The sequence below is a fragment of the Lithobates pipiens genome, unplaced genomic scaffold, assembly GCF_037356315.1.
Source record: "Lithobates pipiens isolate NorthernLeopardFrog02 unplaced genomic scaffold, aLitPip1_a1.2 Scaffold_19, whole genome shotgun sequence".
NCBI lineage: Eukaryota > Metazoa > Chordata > Amphibia > Anura > Ranidae > Lithobates > Lithobates pipiens.
In genome coordinates, this window is record NW_027507764.1 from 428,265,675 (window position 1) to 428,292,981 (window position 27,307).

Consider the following 27,307-nt stretch of genomic DNA (forward strand, 5'->3'; position numbering starts at 1 on the left):
TTCGGGTTAGCAATAAGTGCCCTGGCCAGGGGTTCCAAAGCCAGGGCAAATATTAAAGGGGACAGCGGGCAACCCTGTCTGGTGCCCCTGCCCAAGGGGAACAGCTCAGAGGAACAACCCGGGATCTTCACTCTAGATTGAGGGTTCAGATATAAAGCCTTAAATCCGTTGACAAAAGCTCCAGTAAACCCAAACTTATGTAAAACTCTGTCAATGTAGGGCCATAAAACACTATCAAAGGCTTTATGTATATCCAGTCCCAGGATCAGGACTTTTTTGGAGAAAAGGTTGGCGTCCTGTATAACATTCAAGGCCAATCTAATGTTGTCCGTGATTTGCCTATTTGGTATAAATCCCGTTTGTTCCGGGCCCACCAGAGTACCAACTATAGGGGCTAGTCTGTTTGCTAATAATTTTCCTAAAAGTTTGACATCATTATTCAATACCGAAATGGGCCTATAATTTTGGGGCAGGGTGTGATCCTTATTTGGTTTGGGGATTAACGTCATATTGGCATGAAGCATTTCATCTGGGATAGCATGACCTTGTAAAATCTGGTTAAAAAGCTTCGTCAATTTGGGGGCCAGGACTTGGGTAAATTTTTTGTAATATAGTGAGGTATATCCATCCGGGCCAGGGGCCGTGGAGGATTTAAGGGATTTCATAGTGGCTATAACCTCTTGTTCGGAAAAGGGGGCATTCAGGGCTTGAAGTTGTGAGTCCGACAGTGATGGGAGGTTCACAGAATCTAACCACTGGTCCACATCCGGGGAGACAGGTTGGGAAGGAGGAGATAACAACTTCTGGTAGAATGTTTTAAAAATCTGAAGTACTTCTGTGGGGTGGGTGACTATGTGACCTGAATCGTTTCTTAATTTGTAAACATGGGGAGGCTGTAGGGATTGATGAAGTTTGCGAGAGAACATACTGGAGGCCGTATTACTATGTAAGAGAAATTTAGCCTTAGACCAACGCAGTGCCTTCTCAGTATGACCCGAAAGGATTGTGTCTAACTCGGCCCTCTTTTGGTTGATTAACTGCATGGTGTCTAGCGAATGGGAAACAGAATGGGATTGGTATAATAGCTGTAAGTCGTGGGTAAGGGAACGGATCTGCTCACCCCTCTGTCTTTTTTTGGAGACTGCGATTTCAATTAAGTGGCCCCGAAGGACCGCTTTATGAGCCGTCCAGAGTGTTTGAGGGGAGATATCCCCAGTATCATTAATTTGGAAGTACTCCTCTAGGAGGCCCACAACACGAGTGTAAATCTCCGGGTCCGTCAACAATGAGTCATTAAGCCTCCAAGAGGCTGCCTTGGGGGAAAGGCCAATGTGGGAGGTGTGAAATAAAACCACCTGGTGATCAGACCAGGGGCACGGATGTATAGATGCGAGAGCCGAGTTAGCCAGCAATATAGGGGAAGTGTATATGTAATCTAGTCTAGCATAGCTATCGTGGGGGTGGGAATAATGGGTATATTCCCTTATGCCAATATTCAGTGCCCTCCATGAATCAATAAGTTGTAATCTATCCAACGAACGGCTCAGTAATTTCGGAAAGGCCTTAGCACAATGAGTGGGTTTACTGCGGTCTAACGCGGGGTTGGCCACTAAATTAAAATCCCCCCCCACAATCAGATGAGGGGAGATATATCTGTCTAAAATTTTTAAGAATTGTTGGTAGAAAGTACCTTGTGCAGAGTTTGGAGCGTATAAATTAGCTACAGTCACCGCCTTACCCTGTATCAACCCTTGCAACACAATGAACCTACTATTCGGGTCCTTATACACATGTGATGGTTCGAACTGCAAAGTATTGCGGATAAAGATCGCAACTCCCCTGGCCCTGGACTCAAAGGTGGTATAGTAATGCAATTTGTACGACTTGTCAAAAAATTTAGGACAAGACGTAGAGGAGAAGTGAGTCTCCTGTAAAAGTATTATGTCTGCTCCCATATGCCTATATTGACGGAAAGCCTTCCTTCTCTTTTGGGGTGAATTAAAGCCCCTCACATTATGTGAGATAACCCGGAGACCCATGTCATGTGGTGCATAGGCACGCTATTCTGTATACCCCACCAAAGAAGCGTTGTACCCCATGCCAGAGTCCAGTGCCATGGGAGCCACCCTCACATATATTAGAAAAAAGCATGGACCGAAGGCAATTAGGGCCAACTGTCCACCAATTAGAGAAGTCAAAAATAGCGAACCAAGTTATCCATAGATCAGGGCAAGTGTTACGGTCAGTATAACCTAAGAACAAATAAACTGAGACAAAAACAAAAACAAAATAACTGTGGAGTCTGGGTGGAAAATCCAGCCAGACCAATAGAATGTACACCTGGGACCCTAAGGCCCCAACATCCACCTGCTCCATTCACTCCCCGCCAACGAACAGTCCAAACAGGGAGCGGAGGACCAGTGTGGAGGGGGGAGAATCACAGCGCCAAAAAAAAAAAGGAAGAGAGAAAATTATCCAGCGAAGGAACTAGGAAACACAAAAAAAAAGGCAATCATCTCCGGGGACAGGGAGACACCAGAGTCATATAGCAATTATCTTCGAACAGCTTGCTCAAACAATGGGGAAAGGGGGAGGGATTCAAAGTATCCAGGTAGGATAGCTGAGGGAACCCGGACATAGGTTCCATTGAAGACTGTCAAAATCCGTGCAGGGCAAACTGGGTAAGTCCAGGAAAACCAAAATGTGATCACTCCTCAGGAAGTGGCTGAAGCCTGCGAGAGCGCCTGTCCCTATGGGGCGATGGAGTGGCCCAAATGGGAGATGGACGAGGAGACGGTGGGTGCCTTGGTGTTTGTTGTCTTTCCAACAGGCCCAACTTCATCAGGACTTCTCTACCCTCCACAACCGTGGTGGCAACATGCGTGGAGCCATTGTGCGGGACAATCAACTTAAACGGAAACCCCCATCGATAACGCACCTGAGCTGTTTGTAGCGCAGAGGTAATTTCCTTCATCTGTCGCCGCTTTTCCAGCGTGGCCGGGGCGATATCAGGGAAAATTTGCACAGCAATCCCATCCAGAAGGATACGTGGGGTGTTGCGGGAAGCTCTGAGGATTTCCTCCTTAATAAGGAAGTCCTTAAGGCACATAACAATATCCCGTGGGGGCTTCTCTGGGGGCGGTTTAGGCCTCAAAGCCCTGTGCAGTCTGTCACATATGAAGGATTCCTTAGGCTGGGTAGGAAGAAGCAGTTGAAAAAGCTTGGTGATCGCGGCCGGGAGATCCGTCACTGACTCAGGGATCCCCCTCACCCTCACATTGTTCCTCCTGTTTCGGTTGTCCAGGTCTTCCAAATGATTCTGGAGCTGGACAACCGTGTCCCCCAACATCTCATGGTCCCTCCGTAGATCCGCGTAAGCTAAATGGAGCTCATCATGCTTTACTTCCAGGAGGTCTGTCCTGTTCCCCAGGGCCGCTAACTCCTGCGAGAGCGTGCTAGTCGATTTCTGTAATTCCGCCTGGAATTTCCTGGCTAGCCTATCGTACATGTGGGCAAGGCTGTCTTCTAGGTCAGCTTTTGTCAGCTGGGAGTCCCCCGTACCTGCCTGTGAGCCCGCTGCGCGCGGAGTCTCTGCATCCACGGAGGCCTGGGCGCCATCTTGGGACATCTCCTGCTTCTCACTGACTCGAAGAAGATAGTTGGTCAAGGAGCGCTAAGCGGTTTTCCGCTTGCCCTTCTTAGCCGTCCCTCGGGCCGATGGGCTAGCTGTGGTAGCGATCGGCGAGCAAATTTGGCCCTGGGAGTGCTTTAGTATCTCCGTTGTCCCCGGAGCTCCTGTGACTAGCGACCTGCTCGCTCCGCGCCGCGCATGCGCCCCCCCTCACTCTTGATCTTATTACCCTTCCCATCTTCTTTACCAATCATAATGTTGCTTATCTGAATATCTTACTTTAGACATCAATCCAATAATTGACCATTTCTCTTAACCTGACTGGTTATTTAAAATGGAACTCTACTTTTTAAAATAACATTATATGTTTTGTAATTTAGTGCTAGTTAAAAAAAAAAAAAAGTACCATTCTAGTTCACTTTACTACTTTATACAATTTTCTAAAAATTGTCAAAAGAAAATAAATAAATAAAACCTGTTTTCCTTGTATGGGGCCGTCTGTGCACTCATGTTGAATGCCTGCAGAAATGTTATTTTCTGCTCATGTGATCAGCTCACTGCTGTTCCCCAGCAGGTTTTCTTCTATTACAACACAGGCCAAGCAAGTACCGCCAAGTGTTTCTGACAGTATCAGTGTGTCATTGATTTGTACAGGCTTTCTGTCTGCAACTAAATGAAAACATCTGCTTGTACCTGCCAGATGAATGGGTGATTGAACGCCATGATCTCCCCTCCTCCAATCACAGAACTATCAGATCTTTTGTGAATGGACAAGGTTGGAAGCGAGATTACACTGTATGCAAAGACTAATTTTGCAAGCTTGACACTTACAGCCATGTCAGAATGAAATTAGTTTTTTTCCTTAACCACTTGCCGACCGGCCGCAGTACATATACTGCCGCAGGTCGGCTCTATTTCGCAAAACAAAGTACCTGTACATTATTTTGTGCAATAGCCAACGAGTGTGCCAATCAGTGGGTCCGGCGGACGCAATGTGTGGCGGACGCAATGTCCGCCAGCCACCCACGGTCGCTCCCCAGAGACAGAATGGCGATCTGCCGATGTAAACAAGGCAGTTTACTGTTCTGATAGGGATGAACAAAGTGATCTTGTGTTTCTGCTAAACAGAAACACAGATCTCGCTGTTCATCCAGTCAGTTAATCTCCCACACAGTTAGAAAACATCCCCTAGGGACACACTTAACCCCTTGATCGCCCCTGGTGTTAACCTCTTCCCTGCCAGTGTCAGTACAATAACAGTGCATATTTTTTTAGCACTGACCCCTGTAATAATGTCACTGGTTCCCAAAAAAGTGTTAAAAGTGTCAGTTAGATGTACAATTTGTCTGCCGCAATGTTGCAGTCCAGCTAAAAATCACTGATCGCTGCCATTACTAGTAAAAAAATAAAATAAATAAAAATGCCATAAAATATCTAATAGTTTGTAGATGCAATAACTTTTGCACAAACCAATCAATATACTCTTATTGGTATTTTTGTACCAAAAATATGTAGCAGTATACATATTGGCCTAAATTTATGAAGAAATTTGATTTTTTTTTATTATTATTATTATTATTATTGGGTGTGGTTTATAGCAGAAAGTAAAAAATATAGTTTTTTTTCAAAATAGTTTTTTTTTTGTTTATAGTGAAAAAACGAAAAAACACAGAGGTGATCAAATACCACCAAAAGAAAGCTCTATTTGTGGAAAAAAAAGGATTACATTTTATTTGGGTATAGCATCACACGACCATGCAATTTTCAGTTAAACTAATGCAGTGCCGTATCGCAAAAAAAAAGGCCTGGTCATGCAGGGGGTAAATCCTTCTGGAGATAAAGTGGTTGTAAATCCTTACATATACCCAGCAAAGTGTCTGGCTTTAGATGATACACAGAGATGAAACAAATCCTCTTACATAAGTTGTACCTGTTTATCTGCGGTAATCTCTACTCTGCATCTGTTCAAAGTACAGAAGTGATAAAACTTGTCTGAGCTGTCAGAAAAAGGTAAGGGGAAGAAGTAAAATTACACTCTGCAGAGCTCTGTAAGGAGAACTCTGAGAGCTGATTGGAGGGAAGGGAATACTCCCTTCACACAGCACACAGGAACAGAGCTAAGGCTGTCAATCACAGGCTGTGCCCTCCCCTGTCACCATTTTTCTCTTGGCTTGTCAGAAGTAATTCATGCTGGTAGCAGAAGAATGATGCAGCAGATAGCAATGAGTGCTCTGGTTTGAGACAAATATACACTATAGAAGGATATGCTTTATTCATATTTCATGTCTGAGGTTTACAACCACTTTAATTCAGAAGCATCCACCAATGGGACACACATCATTATCGGTAATTCATTTTTACATAGCAAATGTGCAAATCTTGTTTTCTCTTGGAGTTCAGCTTTAAAGTGATTATTATTTTTTAGGAAAAAAAAAGACTTTACAAACATGTAATACTTACCTGCTCTGTTACAGTGGTTTTGCACAGAGCCTCCTCTTCTTGGGCCCCTTACTGTGATCCTGCCCCCCTCCCCCCCAGTTCAGTGCTTCCACAGCAAGCAGCTTGCTATGGGGGCACCGACCTGAGTCACATTCAGGCAGGGAGCTCCGACCAAGCCCTGTCCCCTCTCTCTTCTGATTGACTAGCTGACTTTGATTGACAACAGCGGCAGGCAATGGCCCGCTGCCAATGGCACCACTGCTGTGTCTCAGTCAATCAGGAGGGAGAATCTCAGACAGCTGAGACACTTGTGGACATCGCTGGACAGATATGGAACGCAGGTAAGTATTAGGGGGGATGAGGGGGGGGGGGGGCTGCTGCACACAGAAGGCTTTTTATCCGAATGCATAGACTGCATTGTTATAAAAAAAAACGCCTGCCTTTACAACCACTTTAAGCTTACTTTAAACTAAAAAATGATAGTCATCAAAGAAATTCGGTTTTTATCCAATTAAAATACAATCAATTCATTTTTAACTTCTCATATTCTCATAACTTAAATTGTGGGGCTGCTTAAAATAGAATCAATAAACAGCTTCTGTATTGATTAACAGACAAATGCAATCTAGATTTAAAATTTGCATTTACCACATTCTACAGAGAAAAAAGATAAATATGTTTGTAAATGAAGATTTATACTGTAATCACGATTATAAAAAGGATCTACTGAGATAAAATTGTGTTAGAAACAACAATGCTGCAACATCATCTAGCTAATTTTCCTAATGTATTACATTAGCAAGCAGCTCAATAGAAAATATACAGTTCAATAAAATACCATAGATGGACTGAAATGTGCCATGTTCAGCAGGGACCGACCACATTTCAATCCATCTATCGCTGTTTTCATTTGTAAGAAGTCGATCAAAGCAGATCCTTTGCAAATAAAAATATTTATTTATTTATTTATTTTTCTTGCACATGATTAAGCATTTAATCTTGCACTTTATTCATTAGGCTAGATGAATATTCACTTAATTAAGTACTGTAAATATTTTCCACTCCTTTAGTAAATCAACCACAGCATTTTGTGTTTAGAATAATAACCCTCTCTGCCCCATATTTAATAGATGGTTGCCCATGTGAAAGGAAGATGCCATACTGTAGCCTACCTGTTGCGGGTCTTGTGCATGTTGAGGTCTCAGGGTGATATTCGCAGCAGCGTGCCAAAACTGTCTGGTTTCCTCATCGTGGCCATAAACTATGAACTCCCTCTGATCTGGGGAAATGTCAAAAGTTCTTGCAGCAAATATTACCCCGTCGGCATCGATCCGAAAGTCTGTAGGGTTACTGGTCTCATAATGTATGTGTCTTTGTTCACCGCAATCTGTAAACCTCACTGGAAAAAAAAAAGAACGAGAAAAAAAAAAAGTCAGCACTGAAGTCACTTACAGAAACTAGAAAAACTAGAAAAAATCACCTAATCAATGGTGGAGCAAAGGCAACATCCTCTGCTAAAATATAGAAGGTACAATCTGCTCACAGAAAAGCAAAAAGAAAGAATAATGACATAAAGATGACAGAATCTGTGTAAAAAAAATCATTGCCTTGGAAAATACATTTAGAATACCAAGTGGATTTAGAGATTGTCAACTAAGAGTGTAATACATTGTACATTGGGGACCATGAACCACACGCACACCACCATGCTAAACATTGGAAGCTTTGACTCTTTGCTAAGCAGAGTCTGCCATTATTAAAAAAGAAAATGTATCATCAACTGTATTTAAATGCATACCATAGGCAGTGAGAGATAACCATATAGTTATTATGTAATTGAACATTTAAATTAGCTGGCTGCCACAGAGCATTTATATGATATTTACTTTAGTAATCTAATCTTGTCCCGTGGAGCTGTACAAATATATTACAAATGTTCTGCAAGATATATATATATATATATATATATATATATATATATATATATATATATATATATATATATATATATATATATATATATATATATATATTTTTTTTTATTATTATTATTATTATTATTATTAAAAGAAAACAACAGCAAAGTTCACAATCTGATCTGTCCTATTGACCTGAACAATGCTGATCTTGAGTTGGAGTCTGGGGGTAAAGGAGACATTGGTGGCAAACCCAACAGATCCCCCACAAAACTGAACTCAGATCAGACAACAATGAGATTCTGACTAGTAACCATAACTGCTCATGAGGCTGCTATGGGGCAGAAATTGTCAAGACATATTAAACAAATAAACATATTCAGATATAAACATATAAAATATGTGTGTGTATAACACAGAGCCAGTACTGTATCATTAGGGAATTCAAAGGTCGCAGTAAGTGAGAAGATCCATCACGCCATCAAGACTTGACCTCAGATGCACAGGAGAAGTCTGTGAGATCATGATGTCCATAGTCACATCATTCACTTGCTTTTCCCTTCTACTCATCTATAAACAGAATTATTGTCTTCAGAGATTCCAACACAGTCTTCCTAATGCTGTACAGGCATACCCCACTTTAAGTACACACAAGGGGTTTATTTACTAAAGCTAGAAAGTGCAAAGTAAGGCTCACTACTGTATAGAAACCAATGAGCTTCCAGGTTTTATTACCAAAGCTTAATTGAACAAGCTGGGGTTAGAACTCATTGGTTTCTATGCAGAAGTGAGCCTGATTTTGCACTTTCTAGCTTTAGCAAATAAACCCCATTGTGTACCTAAAAGTGGGGTATGCCTGTATTGAATAACAGTCTCCTTAGCTAAAAACTGATAAAACTGCTGAAGTTTGTAGTTCTGCAAAAACCCACTTAGGCAGGCCATAGATGGTGCAAATTTCTTAGGTTGCAGGAAAGAAATTTACACGATTCCCCGATAAACACAGACAGTGCTGACAGGGGAATCCCTCCTGCCAAATAATTGTCTTCTCCTGGAGGGGGAGCCGTCACCACCGGGAAAAGACAGTGATTTTCACTAGTGGCTATAGTAGCCATTTCTGATAATCGACAGTGAATCCGGCAGCCTGGTTGTACCCAATCTGATCGAACTGGGTATGGCCAGCCTTAGTGGGCACACTTAAATCAGTTTGTATTAAGGTGACAGAGTAGTTGTTTACAGGAGCACCAATATCTCTATAATAATTATAAAATAATATTAAGGTTATTAACACTATTGTAACCACAGTTCTTATCCACTATTGGCTCAACGGACACACACTGCTATGTATCATAAGAGGGCTCCATCAAAATGTTGCTAAGGGCTCCATAATCTGTAAATATGGTTGCCCCCTATGGTAATAGACTACCTCATGCATCTCTTTTGGTAAGATTCTTCTCGGAGGACATAATTAGAGTACATAACCCAATGAATTTAGCCTGTGGGACTTTATATAAGGCCCACTACTAAATGAACAGGTCTAAACAAGACATTATAGTCATATATCAATATAAATTATTCCAGGTACTTAAATATAATAACTCTTTATTGTACATCATTTTAATCCCAACTGCTGTGATATACTATTTTGGACTGTAATTAAAGCCCCGGTGTAAACAGGGGTCAAATGTTGGGTGACATTGGCCGGTTCATTAGAAACCGGCAGACATTGGGCCTGTGTGAATTTTAGAAGGGGCATGACCGAAAAAGGTCTGCTGACCGGCTTCCGGTAAGAACTCGGAGCCAATGGCTGAGAGCGCTGACTGGAGTGTTCAGGTGGGGGGCCATTCTACTGTCAGAACACGTCAGAAAAGCAGGGGAGAGCGGCTCCGTCCTGAGCCCGCTGGGTAGAACAAAAAAGAAAACTAGCAGTGTGTACTAGGCTTAATGTACACGAATAACAGGTAGAGGGGAAGCCTTTCCACTACCCAGTAACCTGGTGCAATTACTTTGTCATACATTCATTTTAAGGGTTTTAATATGATGTATAATAAACAATTATTTTTAAGTATCTGGAATAGTTTACATTGATATATGGCGGGACTGTCTTGTTTAGACCTGTTTATTTAGTGATGTGCCTTATATAAAGTTCCAAAATTAATTGTGTTAAGTTGATTGGGGATGGAGGTGCACCACTTTTGTGTATCAGATCACAACCCAATCTTTTGACATTATTCAAGTAAAATGGATTCCTGGGTTGGACCCTGAGACCTGAGATGTTTTATGAAATATGACATGTCAGCGTGCCATGGACTGTCATGTAGCCTTGCTTTGAGCAGAGTAGCGTGGCCATTTCTAGAACCTGGCCATCACTTTAGATTGCTTCAAATGATATGCCATACATGCAGGGATTGCTTTGGCAATAACTGTAGCCACATGAGAAAGGTACATGAAGCTATTGCAATACAAAGCAATGCACAATCTTATTAGTTGTCTGTGCACATACTGAAAATTTATTTAAACCTAAACTGTTCCCTATAAAATATTCAAAACGTTTTCCAATTGTTGTCTCAAATATTTCATCCCCTGGAAGGTAAAATACACTCTGATGAGCATTTAAGAGATTCTAAAACTTTAATATATAAATGTGTCCTTTAGAAATGCTGAAGTTTGCAGTATTAAAGAATTTCAGCTGATCTCTCATAGGAAATAGACATTTTAATGGAATTAGGAATAGTTGTGGAGAGAGCAAAAGTATTATCAACACACAAAATGACTTCAATATAAACAACTCTGGCTTGTTTATGACCAAAGGGACACTTACCCGAATGGCCTCCTTCAAAATATTACCACTACTTATCATTTAGTATATAACGCACAAGCTATTGTGTATTTCGGGCAATCCCTTGCAGAGAATAATTGAGAAAAGAACCATTTCAGAGAAACAAGAGTTCCACTCATATATGGAGCCTTAGTGACTGTCTTTATTTCATGCGGCGGAGGAAAAAAAAAATCTGTATCCAGTACAATGTACGATACATCCTCATAAGGAAACATTAAAATAGAAGAGATAGTTTAGAGTGTCACACTGCAGTTAGTGACTTCCATTCCATTAACAATGCGACCTTACATGATGACCCCATTTGTCAAGGGCATGTTTTGAAATTCAGCAGCTGGGTAAGGAAACATATGGAATACCATGAATTAACCTTTAATGCCTAAAGCCAGAAGGGATATGCAAGTCTCTTTCAAATGTTACATGCTGCACAAGATGAAATACTGAAACAGATAAACTTCCTGGCCCATAGTCATTAAAAACAGATCCTGAAATCCCTTGCTGCAAGGGAAGTATTTCAAAATATTTTATAAGTGTTTGCTGACTATTATGATTCCTGGTCATGCATCTTTATCAGTACAAACCCACTAGTTTATATATTTGAGCATTAGTAAAATACTGAAACTTCTCGTCTTTTTTCTATTTGTTGTCAGGGAAGCTGAGCTTTGGGCCAGAAATGAGCCGCTAGCGGCACAAAAAAGTACAATACGTAATACAAACATAGTTAAATAGTTACATAGTTAGTAAGGTTGAATAAAGACACCAGTCCATTCAGTTCAACCTGAGTGAGTGTCTACATTTGTCCCTGTCCCTGTACATTGCACACTCTCATCAGCCCCTACCCTCAAGGAGCCCACAATCCAAGGTCCCTATTCATATACTAGGGAAAATTTTGGACAGAAGCCAATTAACCTTTGGAGTGTGGGAGGAAACCGGAGTACCCGGAGGAAACCCACACAGGCACAGGGAGAACTCCAGGCAGGTAGTGTCATGGTTTGGATTCAAACCAGTGACCCTTTTTACTGCTAGGCGAGAGTGCTACCCACTAAGCCACTGTGCCACCTAAACGATTATTTCTACAGTGAATGTTTAATGTAATATATTGCAATATCACTGATACTGGAAATGGGGAAAGTCAAATCTGTAAATGGAACCTTTTCCAAAGGCTGCAGCTGTGCATACTGAATGTTTTCTTAATACTGTCCATACACATAAGCAGTGGCGGATGGTGGTGTTTTTTTGGGGGGCGGGGGGAATCTGGCTCCCCTTCAGTCAGTCAACAGCCCCACACTTTCCCCACCTAGGTCACGGGCAACTCTTCTTCCCGGCGACAGATTGACCCTGTGTCTACTCCCTCCTCAGCGGCCAATAGAATCGCTTCTCATCTAGGCTATTTGGGTGATGGTTTTCTTAAATATCTGCTTCCAGGTTGGCCAGGAGGAGAATCAGAAAGACATTAGAGAATATTAATCTGCTATTGTCACACAACTGGGTGGGCTCGGGGGGCAGTGCTCTGCACCCCAAGCTCACCCTTTTTTGAAGCCAATTAGAGCCTCAGGCTCTAACCACATGCTTCTAAAAAAAATTGGAATCCATGCTTCTAGCGCCCTGCATACAGATTATGGGTCGGGCACATGGATTAGGGAGATGGCGCCCTGTATGGATGGCCCGTAACTGAACATAAGGATAAGATGGCCAGGCATTTTCATATGTTATTGTAAAGTACTTTAAAGTAGAAGTTCATCCTAACACTAAAATCTGTAAATCTACAGGCATCCGTGATCTAAGACTAAGCTATCTAGCCCTGTAAAGAAGAAATCACTATAAATACATTGAACTATAAATATTGATGATTGGACATTTCCAGAATAGACACTGTCTCAAATCCCTGGTAATGCTAAAAGAGAGGGGGGAGAAAAGAGACAAGTCTTTTTAAAGAATAGTGTGATTTTAATTGAGACAAGGTCTATTGATAGGGTAGGCACATAAGACACCAATTTTTTAAAAAATATATAAATTTATTAATCATATCAAAAACAGATAAAAATACATATTCATAGCATATTTGATGGACCATGAGACAATACTTGACAATCATAATCTGATGCGTTGATAAGCAGAACCAACATGTTTTGCATGATTGCTTCGTCAAGGTTTTGCATATACCACAGATTTCATCTATACTACATAAAATAAACACATCCTTAGTATAATAAAATACATTGGTTGATACATCATCAAGAAAATTATTAAACTTCATTGTGGTCACATTAGGTATTAACATGATCAGTTGTTTTTATACATATTAGTTATTGTGCCTACCTGGTCCTTAAAATAAATAATAACCATATGTGCCTCTGATTGCTTCACCAACTTGGTTTTATCATTTTATTGATGATGTATCAACCAATGTATGTTATTATAAACCAATCAATAATCGCAAATTTTTTTAATATATTTTTGGGGATATTTATTATATCAAAATTGTTGCTCTATTTTTGTTTATAGCGCAAAAAATAAAAACCGCAGAGGTGATCAAATACCACCAAAAGAAAGCTCTATTTGTGGGAAAAAAGGATGCCGATTTTGTTTGGGAGCCACGTCGCACCACTGCGCAATTGTCAGTTAAAGCAACGCAGTGCCGAATCTCAAAAAGGGGCCTGGTCCTTTGGCTACAAATTGGTCCGGGGCTTAAGTGGTTAATGGGACACCATTGATTAGGACAATGAGGAGAGCTGGATAATGAATGTAAATATTATTTTTTATCTGACCCCCACAGGCCCCCTGAAATTAATTTATGGACCACCCCAAGTTAGAGTAATTCAGAGCTAACACAATTTTTTATTTCCTTGTTCCCAGCACCACTCAAACTGCAAATGGGTATCATCAAGGGTGCCCACACTAAGGGAACACTACTGTACAATATCTCCAATATTCCTAACACATGCAATCACTGATTATTACATGATAGCAAAGGTGAACAAGGGGCAAGTGATTAGGCAATAGCCCTAAATAAATATGTATAAACTCCATTGAAAAATATATTTCATATTCACCAACCCCATGCTTGAAGCACACACAATTATTCATTGTTCTATGAATAATAATAATTAAAAGTGCAACAGCAAAACTGAATGGTTTTTAACAATGAAGACTATTATGACAGAGTGCCACTTCTATCAATGTAATATTTTCTTTTATCCAACAACTCTCATATAGAGATGTTTGATGGCCTTGCATATTTTACAGCCATACTAGTTAAATTACTGCCTGCATTGTCTACCATTATTAAATGTTCTATGTGTCGTCTTGCCAACTAAAGAAAAAGTTTAACATTATAGATTAAAATAATAGAAATGGATAATAAAGATAGCTCACTTGGAGGGGCTGCATTTATCTGAAGATTGCTGTCAGAACAAAATAAAATATAGTGTAACAATATATGGCAAAACACGGAATGCAAAGAAATGGCTAACAAGAAAGTCCATTGTCCAAAGGTAAAGGCAGGTGGCAAAGTGCTATGTGTGAGGATTTGTTACTGCCCTAAAATACTTTCAGAACTAGGTTACAAATTAGCTTCAAGTAACAGTGATAAGATATAGAGAAACAATTCAGAATATGTAACATAAAAACATACACGGACAAGGCGCAAATTACTTTCATCTTAAAGCGGAGTTCCATTCCATTTTTCTGGGGGAGGAACGGGTACCCTTTTTTTACAGGCACCCAGCTACCACTTCTTCCCTGGCACCAGAAGGAAAATCACCCCTCCCCCCCTACAATCTTCTGGGACATATCACAGGTCCTAGAAGATTGCCTGGCCAATCACTGCGTGCGGCGCAGCTTGCGAATGTGCAGTGCGATCCCGGCTATGAAGTCACAGCCGGACACTCACAGTTAGAATGCTGCCGCCGCGGAGAGACGGGTGAGAGGAGCGAGGCTTCCTACGTCCGCATCGCTGAACCGTGGGACAGGTAGGTGTCTAATTATTAAAAATCGGCAGCTACACTTTTTGTAACTGCTGACTTTTAAATGGGTGGAAATCCGCTTTATTTAAATCCACAAAGTTGAATAAGTAATTATGTGAACTGACCCATGAAATTTAGGGCTAACCATGTGAGAGTTATTCTGTACTAGAGCTAAAAAACAAAAATCAATATGCTACTGGTAAGTACACATGTGAAATTTCATAGGTCAAAATATAAATAAAATGTTTGCCATGTTTGTGTCTGTATTGTATCAGGAATGGCTCACACCAGATGCTATCCAGTGCATTTTTAATCTGCATTAAAAACACGGGCACAGTATTTTCAATGAATTCCAATGGTCCTAGTTCATGCCAGTCTAGTCAACAAAAGTAGTAGAACATGTTGCATATTTTCTGTATGGGACGCATCTGGAACATGGCAAATTGCAATAAAACACCTCAAAAATGTGCATGTAGAAATGCATCTAGAATGCAGAAATTGTGGTGTGAACCAGTCTTTAGGCTCAGTTTACATCTATGCGAGTAGTTGCGAGGATCGCAGTTATTCCCTCACCCGCAGTGAAAATGCACTGCTGTGAGAAAACGCGCAGGGCTGACATTCATTCTGAATGCCACCCCTATGCATGCAAAAATGCAGAATGTTTGCAGGTGCAGGAATCACAGGGAGATTGCATGGTCAAAATGACCATGCAATTTCCTCGAGAGCCGCATTTTCAAAAAAGGTGCATGCGCCTTTTTCTGCGGGAAATGCAGACACGCCAGAATGGGCTGCTGTCCCCCAAACAAACACCTGTCCTTGTGCTCCACTAACCGATTTGTATGCTTTCGTAAATATTTAAAAGTGGTCAGAAAACAAAACCTAATATGTTATTTTGTAAAAGGAAGCTAAAAAATGTTTATAGTTCCTTAAAAATGTTGGTGTCCATTGGTCAGGCATATTTTAATTGTGAGCTGAAATGGCAACGTTATAAATATATAACAAGCTGGAAATGTTTATGATTATACTTGTTAGAAGTACTCATCATCACCCTCAGCGAAAAGGTGCCCCAATACGTGCCTGACTTTCACAAATTAACATGGTTGGAAGTGGGAGTATTGCTTTTATGGATAAAATGCTGCTACTCTAACTCCCACTTAAAAAAAGAAATATATATATATATAATTATTATTATTTTTTTAATCTTAAGGTAGAATTATGGGCAAAACATTTTTTTTTCATTTTGGATAGACCAAGGGAGGGTTATAACCCCTGTCAGATTTTTTTTCACCATCCGTGTCCCATTGTGGTGTTTTCCCTTCAATAAAAACGACACACAGGGCAAATAAAGACTATGAATCTCCTTAACAGGGGCACAGCTAGCAATAAAACCTGACAGGCGTTCTAAGCCCTCTTCACTCTATCCAAAACAAAAAAAAAGTTTAGAGGATTATTGTGAAAGAAATACACATACCGAAACATACACAACCTATTTCTCCACATTAGCAGCCATTTTACAATAGCAGAAAAGTTATAAATGATAGATATATGCCGGTATTTAAACACACACACAAGCACACCTTTGAGGCATACTTTTAAAATTATTAGTGAATCTAATTGCTCTTTCATATAAATTATATTTCATATTTACTGGATATTCTCTGATGCAAGGTTCTATAATTTTAAAAATGATTTGAACTATTAAAAGTTTCTGAGAGTACATCAGTCTTTCAGCACCTATGAAAACCTGTATAAAAATCCTTGCATCTTAATAACCTTACAGAAAGAAACAAAAAATAAAATAAAACATGAAGCCTCTTCGTCTTTTTCTTATTTTACTAGTCATATTTCACTTTGTGTAGGTTAAATAGTGCTGATCACAGGAGACCACATGACCCCTCCCATCCACCCATGATCATATATATCATATAAAGTACTGTAATCTCTTTAAGAGCTTTAAATGCAAAGGGAATTGTTTGCAAATTATCAGAAACCTCTTAATGGCCACTAATGCTCCATCACATTTCCAGATAAAGTCTGAAATGACTAATTAAAGTAATTGTGTTGATGTGTAATTTGGACTTAATTTTAAAGTTTTGATTTCCACATTTTCTGTGTGTATAAATGTGTCATGCATTTTACCATTATTTGTCATATAGCAAACTCTAGAATGGACCTCAAAGAACGTCTTTGTCAGTTTGCCAGCAAGATATACATAATTAAAAAAAATATATTGTTACCCAAGAGTAGTGATGGACGAACGTTTCGCCCGGCGGTCGTTTCGCGGCGAATTTCCGACATTCGCGGTCCGCACGTTCGAACGCCTTTTTCCGTCGTTCGCCGCGGCGGACTTACGTGTTTAATGTATACAAGAACTTTAACCTTTGGTGACACGTTTATCATGTGATACAGGACAGCCAATTGAGACATGACAGCACATGGACACTTGGACATTCCCCCTAACCTATAAATACACCCGATCCGGTGGCCATTTTACATTCTTTCTTCTGTTACGATAGGGACAGGTTCCTGTGTGGAGTAGGGAGAGATAAACCACTAGCTATTTGGTACACAAAAGTTCTTTTCAGGACTGGTATAGGTGTTAGGTGTTGATAGGTTTGCTGTGCTGCTGATTCTTGCAGCAGCCTGAGTGTCTTTTGTTAGTTTAGAGAAAGGGAAAGGACGGTGTATGCTACAGGGACAGCCAGATTAGTCTTTCATCATCATCATCATCATCATCATCATTAGCTGTTACTATCAAGGTCCACAAAAGAGCTGTTCCAGTAACCACTAATCGTTCTCTTTTTTTGCCAATTTGTATAGGGACAGGAAGGAAGCAGTGTTGTCAGGCAGTGAGGGTAATTTTAAAGACTTGCTGTTATTATTAGTTCCACAAAGGTTCTTTTCAGGACTGGTATCAGTGGTACAGTAATAGGCTTGTACATGTATAATATTCTTTCTTCCAAATATAGAAAGGATATTATACTTGACTGCTGCCCTTCTGCTGCAGTCTGCTAAACATTCACAACTCACTTGTTCCACAAAAGTTCTTATAAGGACTGGTAACTTGGTATAGGGTGCTACGGTACATAGGCTTGAGTGCGGTACAGTCTGCTGTTCTGTAAGGACCGCTATCGGTCCACAATAGATAGGGTTGACGTGCACCACTGCTGACCGCTGCCCTATACTGCAGCAGTCCTTCAGCGGTATAGGGACTGACGTACAGTCTGCTCACTTCCTTGACCCAAAAAAGCACACCGTACTATATGCCCCTACCCTCCTCTTTGAAGAGGTTGAGCGGTGTCATATTTCTACTGGGGCTGCTTATGATATCCCTGTGCTGTGCTGACTTCCTCCTGGGGGTTCTTATTATGAAGGGATCACACTATCCCTGTGCTGTGCTGACTTCCTCCTGGGGGTTCTTATTATGAAGGGATCACACTATCCCTGTGCTGTGCTGACTTCCTCCTGGGGGTTCTTATTATGAGGGGATCACACCATCCCTGTGCTGTGCTGACTTCCTCCTGGGGCTGCTTACGGTGCTGCTGTCAGTGCTGTATGTCACGGTGCTGCTGTCAGCGCTGTATGTCACGGTGCTGCTGTCAGCGCTGTATGTCACGGTGCTGCTGTCAGCGCTGTATGTCACGGTGCTGCTGTCAGCGCTGTATGTCACGGTGCTGCTGTCAGCGCTGTATGTCACGGTGCTGCTGTCAGCGCTGTATGTCACGGTGCTGCTGTCAGTGCTCTGTATTACGGTGCTGCTGTCAGATGCCTCTATCACGGTGCATGTGTCATTCCGGTATGTCACGCTGCTGGTGATCATCTCCTGCACCCTCTTCTTTGCCTACCCTGGTCCCTGACCTTCCCTCTCCTCCATTGCCTTCATTAGCTCCATAGTCCTGAATTGTTAGAACAATTTCCCAAATAAAATAAAAATGCTTGTAGTTATCGATCCCAAATTCACCTCATACATGTATTATGTCATTGTCCAGATGGTGGGACTACGTTTTACCCCCTAATAATTACCACGTGGCCGCAAATTCGACATGAAGGTTTGCAAAGTTCGCCTCCCATTGAAGTCAATGGGGCCCGCGGCGAACGTTCGGTTTCGCGAACGTTTGGGTCCGTTCGCATTTCGCTTTCGCGAAACGTCCCGTCGGAAGTTCGTCCATCACTACCCAAGAGTATCATGTGCCCCTGAGGGTCACTGAAGGGGGTGTCAATCCTATACATCCACCGCTGGGAGTGCTGGTTGAGCGGGAGCCATTCCCGGCTCTTAAGCCCCTGTACACACGGTCGGAGATTCTGCCAACCAAATCCGTCGGATTTTGTCCGTCAGATTTAGTCTGACGGATTGTGTCTGAAACTGTTGCATACACACGGTCGGACTAAGTTGTCGAAAAATCCGATCTTTCAGAACGTGATGACGTAATTTCGTAACGATGGGACTAGATTCAGGCTAGTAGCCAATAGCTTTGATGTAGGAATTTGATCTGAGCATGTGTGGCACTTGGTCCGATCAAAATTCTCTACACATGATCGGATTACGTCCGACCGGCCCAGTTGGTCGGGAAATATTTCCAACATGTTGGAAAATTGGGTCCGACAGAGATTCGGACGGAATCAGTCCGATGCATACCACACACAGTCAGATTATCTGATGACACGGTCCGATAAGACGCATTCCGACGGATTCTCCGACCGTGTGTACGCGGCATAAGACAGCTCAGTCTGAAGAAAGATGCCCCTGTGACACATCCACATCATTCCAAGGTATGACTAAGCTCTCCCCATGACTAAGCTCTAAGGGGCGGAGTGAAACATGTTGGGGGCATGGCCTGATTGGAATCCAGGCTGAGGTTGCCACTTACCACCATACCTTGGGATGCTATGGCTGTGCGGTCAAAGAGACATCTTCTTCCAAAAAAAAAAATACATTGGAACAAAGAGTTAATTAGCTCTGGATAGAGCAAATAATGGTTATAAGAGTTTTTGTTGCTGCATATCTATCTGTTGAGGAGACCTAAGGCCCGTACACACGTTCAGAAAATCACATGAAAAATACAGCTTTTGAAGCGATCGTACAATAATATGATCGTTAGCACACAGCTTTTGAGAGCCGAGCAGAACAGGTCATGCAAGCACAAAAATATTTCTCATGTGATACCAGATCATATAATTTTCCTTTAATCAGTACAGTTTAAAAAAAAAAAAAGTTTTCAAAAATAAAATACAAACATGACACAATACATTACATCAATTACATCACAATTTTTTTTCTGTTGTACGGGAATTTCTGTAACTTTGGTAACCTCTTCATTTTCGATATGGAGATTAGCATGCAAAAAAAAATCGATCATTTGTCTGATAATCTCATAGGGTGTACCCGGCTTTACCCTCACTTTTTGTCCTGATTTAGGCTAGGTTCACCCATATGCGATACGGGAACCAGTGTGATTCTTGTATGGGTTCCCACATTGCATGTCTCTCATAGGAAGTTTGCACTGCCCTATGCGAACCACTGTGGGTGTCAATACAAAGTTCCTGACACCACCAGATCGGTTCGCAGATCGCAGTGCAAAATGTGAAATGGTGCAGGAATCGGATTGCATGAGTGTAAACATCCATGTGATCCGATTCCAGTGTGGACCAAAAAAAGGGTCCTGCACCATTTTGGCCCAAATGCGATGCGAATTCAGCCATACAACCTGTATGGCTGAATTCACATTGCACAGACATCGCATGATCTGCACAGCAATGGGGTGTGACATCGCAATAATGTGAACCCAACCTCACGCCAGAAAAGTAAGCAGAGGAAATTCCCAGTGTTGACAGCTGTCACTAGAATAGAAGGTGATAGAAATTTCTCAATGAGAACGCTGGGGTTAATTTATTAAAACTGGAGAGTGCAAAATCTGGTGCAGCTGTGCATGGTAGCCAATCAACTTCTAACTTCAGCTTACTCAATTAAAGGGGTTGTAAATCCTCGTGTTTTTTCACCTTAATGCATTCTATGCATTAAGGTGAAAAAACTTCTGACATTGACTGGCCCCCTAGTCCCCCCCCCCCTCCCCGTTTTACTCACCTGAGCCTTTCATTCCCTTGGCGGAGACACACTCTTCCTCACTGCTAGGGGGTTCTCGGCTCTTGATTGGATGGACTGATAGTAGCGCAGCCATTGGCTCCCACTGCTGTCATTTAAATCCAATGACACGGGCGCCGAGCGTTGGACTCGGGAGCGCGCCTTCAAAGTAACCCCCACGGGGGAGCACTTCTCCAAGGGGGTTTACCGATGTGAGGAGGAGCCGTGAGCACTGTAAGTACAGGCTCTTTACAGGCGCTTTGCAGGCGCTATTTTTAGTGCTTTAGTGCCTGTAAAGCACCTTAGTGTGAAAGTAGCCTAAAAATCATCCCCACTGCGTTTTGAAAAGTTACCTTCATTATTAGGAGGAATATTTATTCCCAAATAAGCTGCGCTATACTGATCCGATAAATGCTATGTGAAGCAAATGAGTGAATAAATAAAGCATGAAATCAAAAAAAATATTAACAAAGTGCAGACAGGGAAATGCATATACTAATGTTCAAATATTAGTCCATCATCCCATCAACAAAAAATGTTTTGCTTGTAATCTCCAACGTGTTTTAAACACACCACACCGATATAGGAAAAGTGTCATCAGAGTTTGCAGGAAAAAAGAGGACTTCCACCACCAACACTACTGCCGCTTACCAGCTACACTGATCCCATCTCAGAGACCAGATATCGCCAAATCAAAAACGCTTCCTCTGAGTCAGGACTGCATGGAGGGTGTATCCTCTTTAAGCGCTTGGTTCAAATGGTTAGAAGAATCCTACAGCCACACCGCTTATTCCAATGGTTAGAAAAATCCTACGGCCACACCGCTCATTGCCCAGCACATATAATAACGAAAGGAATCGCCATAGTGTGATATAGTCACGAAATTTAATATAATAAAAAAGATTGCACTTACATCAAGTAGAAAAAACTTTGCTTTGTAAAACAAACAAATTCGCCGGCCGGCTTAGTAACGCTGCCCGTCGCTTCCGGGTCCAGCGTAGATCGCGGTGACGTCAGTAGGGAAGGAATATGTTTACCATTCCTGTCATGTCTCCAGCACAGGAATCTAGATTAAATCTGCTGAACAGCAGCAACAATAGCAACAAAATGATGACATGGACGTGCCAGTTATTCTCCTCTCTATTAAGAAAAGGCTTTGGCTGGTGTTCTAACAGAAATGATCATTTACTAGTGCAGTTGGGGAGGATTTGAGATGAGTTTTTCACTTGCTGTAATGCATTGGTTTATGGACATGTGTTTTTAAAAAAAAATCGAACCTAATTATGTACCTATGTACTAGTTACCAGTTAGGTGTATATTAGAACTGGCATTCTAAAACCAATTCATACTTTATACAAGACTCTCCACAATTCTAATTCAGAACTGGATCTGCCCCATTTAATAAACCAAATTTTGCTCTTTAAATCATGTTCCATTATGCAAAACCATTTCCATATTCTCCTGGGATATTTTATCACAGCTAGCAAGTCCACTTAAGCTATTATGGTACCTTATTACTCTTTCCATAGTTACATTTAGCTAAGTCATGTAAATGCTAGATGTGTATAAAAACTCTAAGAAACAATAACAAAACACATAAAAAAAGGACCAAATAATTACAAAAGCTGAAAACTAAAGATAAAATGCAAAGTGGAAACTATTAGCAAAAATACAAGACACTACAATATTTTACAAAGAGTGTGCTTTTTATTTGCTTCCTGGAATGTTTCCCTTCAGAATCCTTAGACAACAGTTCATTAAGCTTGGAATACATAAAGCCCGTTAGGCATAATGTAGAACTAAAGAAGCAGCTTAGACCAGAAATGCCAGCAGCTAATGAAGTGGAGAAATGCGACAATGAAACTGTTCAGCTTTAAAGCAAAGATGTGAGGAACATACACGGAACCTATTTTAAAAAAGTCAATTTAGTAAAACAAAGTAATAAAGTGTCAAACCATTCTTATCAGCGACTAAAAAAAAAAAAAATCGGCATGTCGGGATTTCAGATGTCCGGTTTCATAGCAGACTTTTCTGAAAAAACACAGGATTTTTGCCATTCGCCCTTGCATGCATTCTAATAAGTCCAAAAAACGAGGGCTGCTCACTGCTTCATTGATATTCTCCCTCCAGGCTAAAGCACAATATGAAATTCAATGAAAATCCTCTTTCATTTGACAGCACCCTGCGAAAAATGCATCAAATTGCCGGTGCCCTGGCAAAATTATGCTCTTTGTGCAGGGAATGGCCATTAACAAATTACACAGAAGTCTAACTACCCATAATTAAATTACTCTGACAGAGTACAGGTTGTGCAGCAACCACAGCTTGCCCATTCTCCCAATGCATGCTGGAGATTGATGTTTTAACCCCTTGCATGCCAGTGAATGACACATTATGATCCTTTTGAGGAAACATAAGGAAATGTATTTATTATGGCATGGTATCCGTGTGTAGGATAATAATAAGGATTTAAGAACGCAAAAGCGTTAAAAGATTTATTAAACTTGGCTACTGAGTATTTTTTTTTTTTGTTATTTGGAGTGGATGCTATTGCTCAATAGAGTGTAAATAATATAGAATTTGCATGAATAAGGTAAATTATACAGTTTTCTGAATTTGACTGCTCCTCTAACTCAGTGGATCTATTTAGAGAGCATGTTGATGTATTCGCACATAGAGAACACAATGTGGTACCTTGCTAGTAAATCATACATAGTTGGTTAATGTGTATGGTGTGTTCTAGTTTGTGGAGCATGTTAGACATTCAAATAATGCTGCTTTTGTGCTTTTAGTTGTCATAAGGTGTAAAAAAGGAACATTCGTACCTGTCAACATTTAATTGACAGCAAAAAAGAAGAAGGAAATAGTGCCCAGCTTGCTAGACTTTAAATTCAGTGGCATTTCAATAAAATGAATATACCATCTTGTAGAAGCAAACGAGGCGAAATATGTTTATGTATTTATGAAGTGGAAATCTGTTCAAAGGAAGCAGCATTTAAAATCATGTACACATGCTGACCATGACCACGGTAGGCCTATGTGCACTGTGACACTCCCGGCAAAGTATATTGCGGCTTTTTTTCTGGTGTTTTACACATTTTATGTGATTTTGTTCCTACATGAAACATGCATAAAAAATCCCTAAGAAGCGGTTAGATATACCCCAAAACACTCAAGAAAATGACATTTTTATTTTTAGCATGCCACATTTTAACTAAAGTACATCCAGACACTGGAGTGTACACGTACTTAGTAAACACCACTTGTGAGACCTAACACGAGTAAAAACTAAGCTGGGCTTATGTTAAAAGTCATTAAAGAGGGAATACTATAATACTAATCCTAGGCCTGATATGAAGATGATCATAAAAAGGAACATTTAAAAGTCTCTTAACCTGACACGTACATGCTTGTTACTGGTCAGTGACTCATTGGGGTTGATTTTCTAAAGGCAAATAGACTGTGCAATTTCAAAAGTGCAGTTGCACTCTACAAGTGCAGTTGCCCCAGATCTTAGTAAATGAGGTAAAGCTTTGCTTTACAAAGAATACCCAATCACATGCAAGGAAAATAAAAAAATAAAAACAGCATTTTTGCTGGCACGAGATTGCATGATGGAATGCAGCTGAGCTCTCTATCATTTATTAAGCTCTGGAGCAACTGCACTTACAAAAGTGCACAGTAAATTTGACTTTAGTAAATCCACGCCTATACCTAGTGAATAAACGATAAGGGTAGAGCTGGAGCATACACATTTATTTTAAAAAAATCTACAAATTTTATCCTGATATATTCCTTTTAAAACACTGTGTACCCAGCGCTGTGTATGAGCCTTTACTTAAATAGGCATTGAGATTCTAATTGTTGCAGCACGTGACCCTAAACATTACAACAGAAACATTGTAGAACCACTATAGTAATAAAATGAATAATATAACCTTGTTAGGAAATTGTTTATGCATTATAGATAAGGAAATAATATATTACTGGATTACTGTAGATATCCTGCCTATAGTACCAATCAGAAAAGAAATAGCCAGCATTACAGTGTAATGTTTCTGCACACATATAAAACTGAGAAAATATCCACTGAGATGTCATAAAGAATTCTGGCGTGTGCATTGGTTTGTGTTTATGGTTTCATTTTCTTTGGAATGATAAATGCGCATAGCCAAAAAGTGCCTATACATCTGCTCTTATTTACCACTTGCTCAAAGCAAGTTCAAATTCTACATGTTTTTTCGCACATAAAAAGACTAGATGCACAACAAACTACATTGATAAGAATGTGAATATATTTGTATACAATCATGGCTGATATTATGGTTAGTGGACTTCAAATTACGTTGTTGATTTTTGGGATTAGTGTTGGGTTTTTTGTGCATATGAAACAAGCAAACATGACTAATTAAGGATTCTTTGGCATCCAAAAAGTGGTGAGCTGGACATGCATTTAACACCCTCAAGGACCGCCATAGTTGCCAAATCTGGAAGAGTGGAATGAATTGTATTAAAACATTTCATGCATGATTTTGATAACTATCACTGATCCAAATGGTGCTTCCCTATCACAGCCTGTAAAATTGACGTGGATGCTCTTTGTCATCCAGAACTCTTGTGAACTTACAAAAATGTTTTTCGTACAAAACAAAACATTCTATAATATGTAAGTAATGACAATAATAGCAAATTGTTACTACTCCTATCTAAACTGACCTAGACGGATCCTAAATGTACCTACTTGTTTTGGACTCCATTTGCTAATAAGTGGATGGGGACTGGATCTTTGACTATCCTCCCCATTGGTTTTTCAATACAGGTAGGATAGAAAATGTGTTCACTCAATTACTGCTTCTGCAAGTTTGTTTGCTTTATGTACAACTGTTACCATTGTGCTTTAAATGCTATGGGTGTCAATATCTGCCCAAGCAAACCACATCTCACAGAATTGACTAACAGCATCTATGACCAAAACTGTTCCCATCTCTTGACTGTGTTCATTTCTTATTTTGTAGGGATTGTTCTGAGTACTAAGTGAACTGACTTTAGTGAGTGGTTAATAATGGATGCAACATGCAGCTAGTGTGGCACCTGCTAATTATGTGTTGCTTCCAGTTCATCCCTCTGTGAATAGCCTCTACCTGATGGATTTGTTGCTGCCAGTGAGACAGCCTTCATCCCTCTGTGAATAGCCTCTACCTGATGGTTTTGTTGCTTCCAGGGGGATTCCTTCATCCCTCTGTGAATAGCCTCTACCTGATGGTTTTGTTGCTTCCAGTGAGATTCCTTCATCCCTTTGTGAATAGCCTCTACCTGATGGTTTTGTTGCTTCCAGTGAGATATCCTTCATCCCTCTTTGGATAGCCTCTGCCTGAGGGTTTTGTGGTGCATACAGGAGAGACACCCAAATAAAGCCTAGCACACACTTTCAGTTTTTTCCATTCAACCCAATGGGCTGGACGAAAAAAAAGCTGAGGAGCTCACTGTACTATCCAATGTTAGTACTGCGATCTCCCCGCTGAGCTATTGTGTTCTGACTGGGGGACTGTTCCATGCCAGAACACACTGGTCAGCCATTGGCAGCCAGCACTGATTGGATGCTGATTGGATGGTTTTCCAAATGGCCGGCTACTGTCGGACAGGCTGGTATTTGGCCCGTGTGTACCAGGCTTAAGGTTAAACATGTGAAAGAGAAACTGATACCTAAGTTATGATTGGTAATCAGAAAGAGTAAAAGCAGGGAAGAAAAGGAGGAGGTATCTTTACTTGTAGCTAGCCTCTAAGGTGCACCCTAAATTCATGTCCATAGCCCCTTAAATGAACAATGTAATGAATGAGCATTCTAAAGGCTGGTTCTTGAAATACCCAGAAACTTTAATGGGGTCTGGGATTTGGCCTCTGAAACATACTGTAAATCCGCCCACTGACAACCATGAAGATGTCTTGGGAAACTTGTGTACAGTTTTAGGATTCATTAACAATAATGCAATGAAAGAATGCAATGGCGTAAGCTCTTCTGTGCCAACATAACAAAGTGCTGATTAATTAGACATTACAAAAGGTAATTGGATTACAGTCTTAGGTAGATAATGTGGCAATGTTCTGCTCACACTGCCTGATGCCACTTTCCACAATACAATAATACTTTTGTGTGGAGGCTAAGGAAATCTCAACACAAAGGTGATTATTTACCAGCACACCTCAAACTAAAAGGCATATTCACACAGTAGCAAATGATTGTTGTGATTAAATATTCCTAGTAAATTTGCATACATTAAGCCTATTGCATTATGTCTTCTATCATATGCGGTTGTTGTTTTGTACCACATTTGTAAAGCACAATCACCTCATGATTTTCCAATCTACCACGGCACCTTTGCCAGTACATCTGGAATTTCCATTCTTCAATTGGAAATCCAAGTCATGTAACATTTGTTATAATTG

General features: G+C 40.6%; 1 protein-coding gene across 2 annotated transcripts in view; it reads right to left on the bottom strand.

The window, feature by feature from the left end:
• CDH2 (cadherin 2) overlaps positions 1–27,307 on the bottom strand; it is a 410,616-nt gene that overhangs the window by 97,179 nt on the left and 286,130 nt on the right. For both annotated transcript variants that reach the window (XM_077492605.1, XM_077492606.1), the window contains exon 3: positions 7,243–7,469. In XM_077492605.1, coding sequence (XP_077348731.1) covers positions 7,243–7,469 — 227 coding nt within the window. The remainder of the gene's footprint in view (positions 1–7,242; positions 7,470–27,307) is intronic.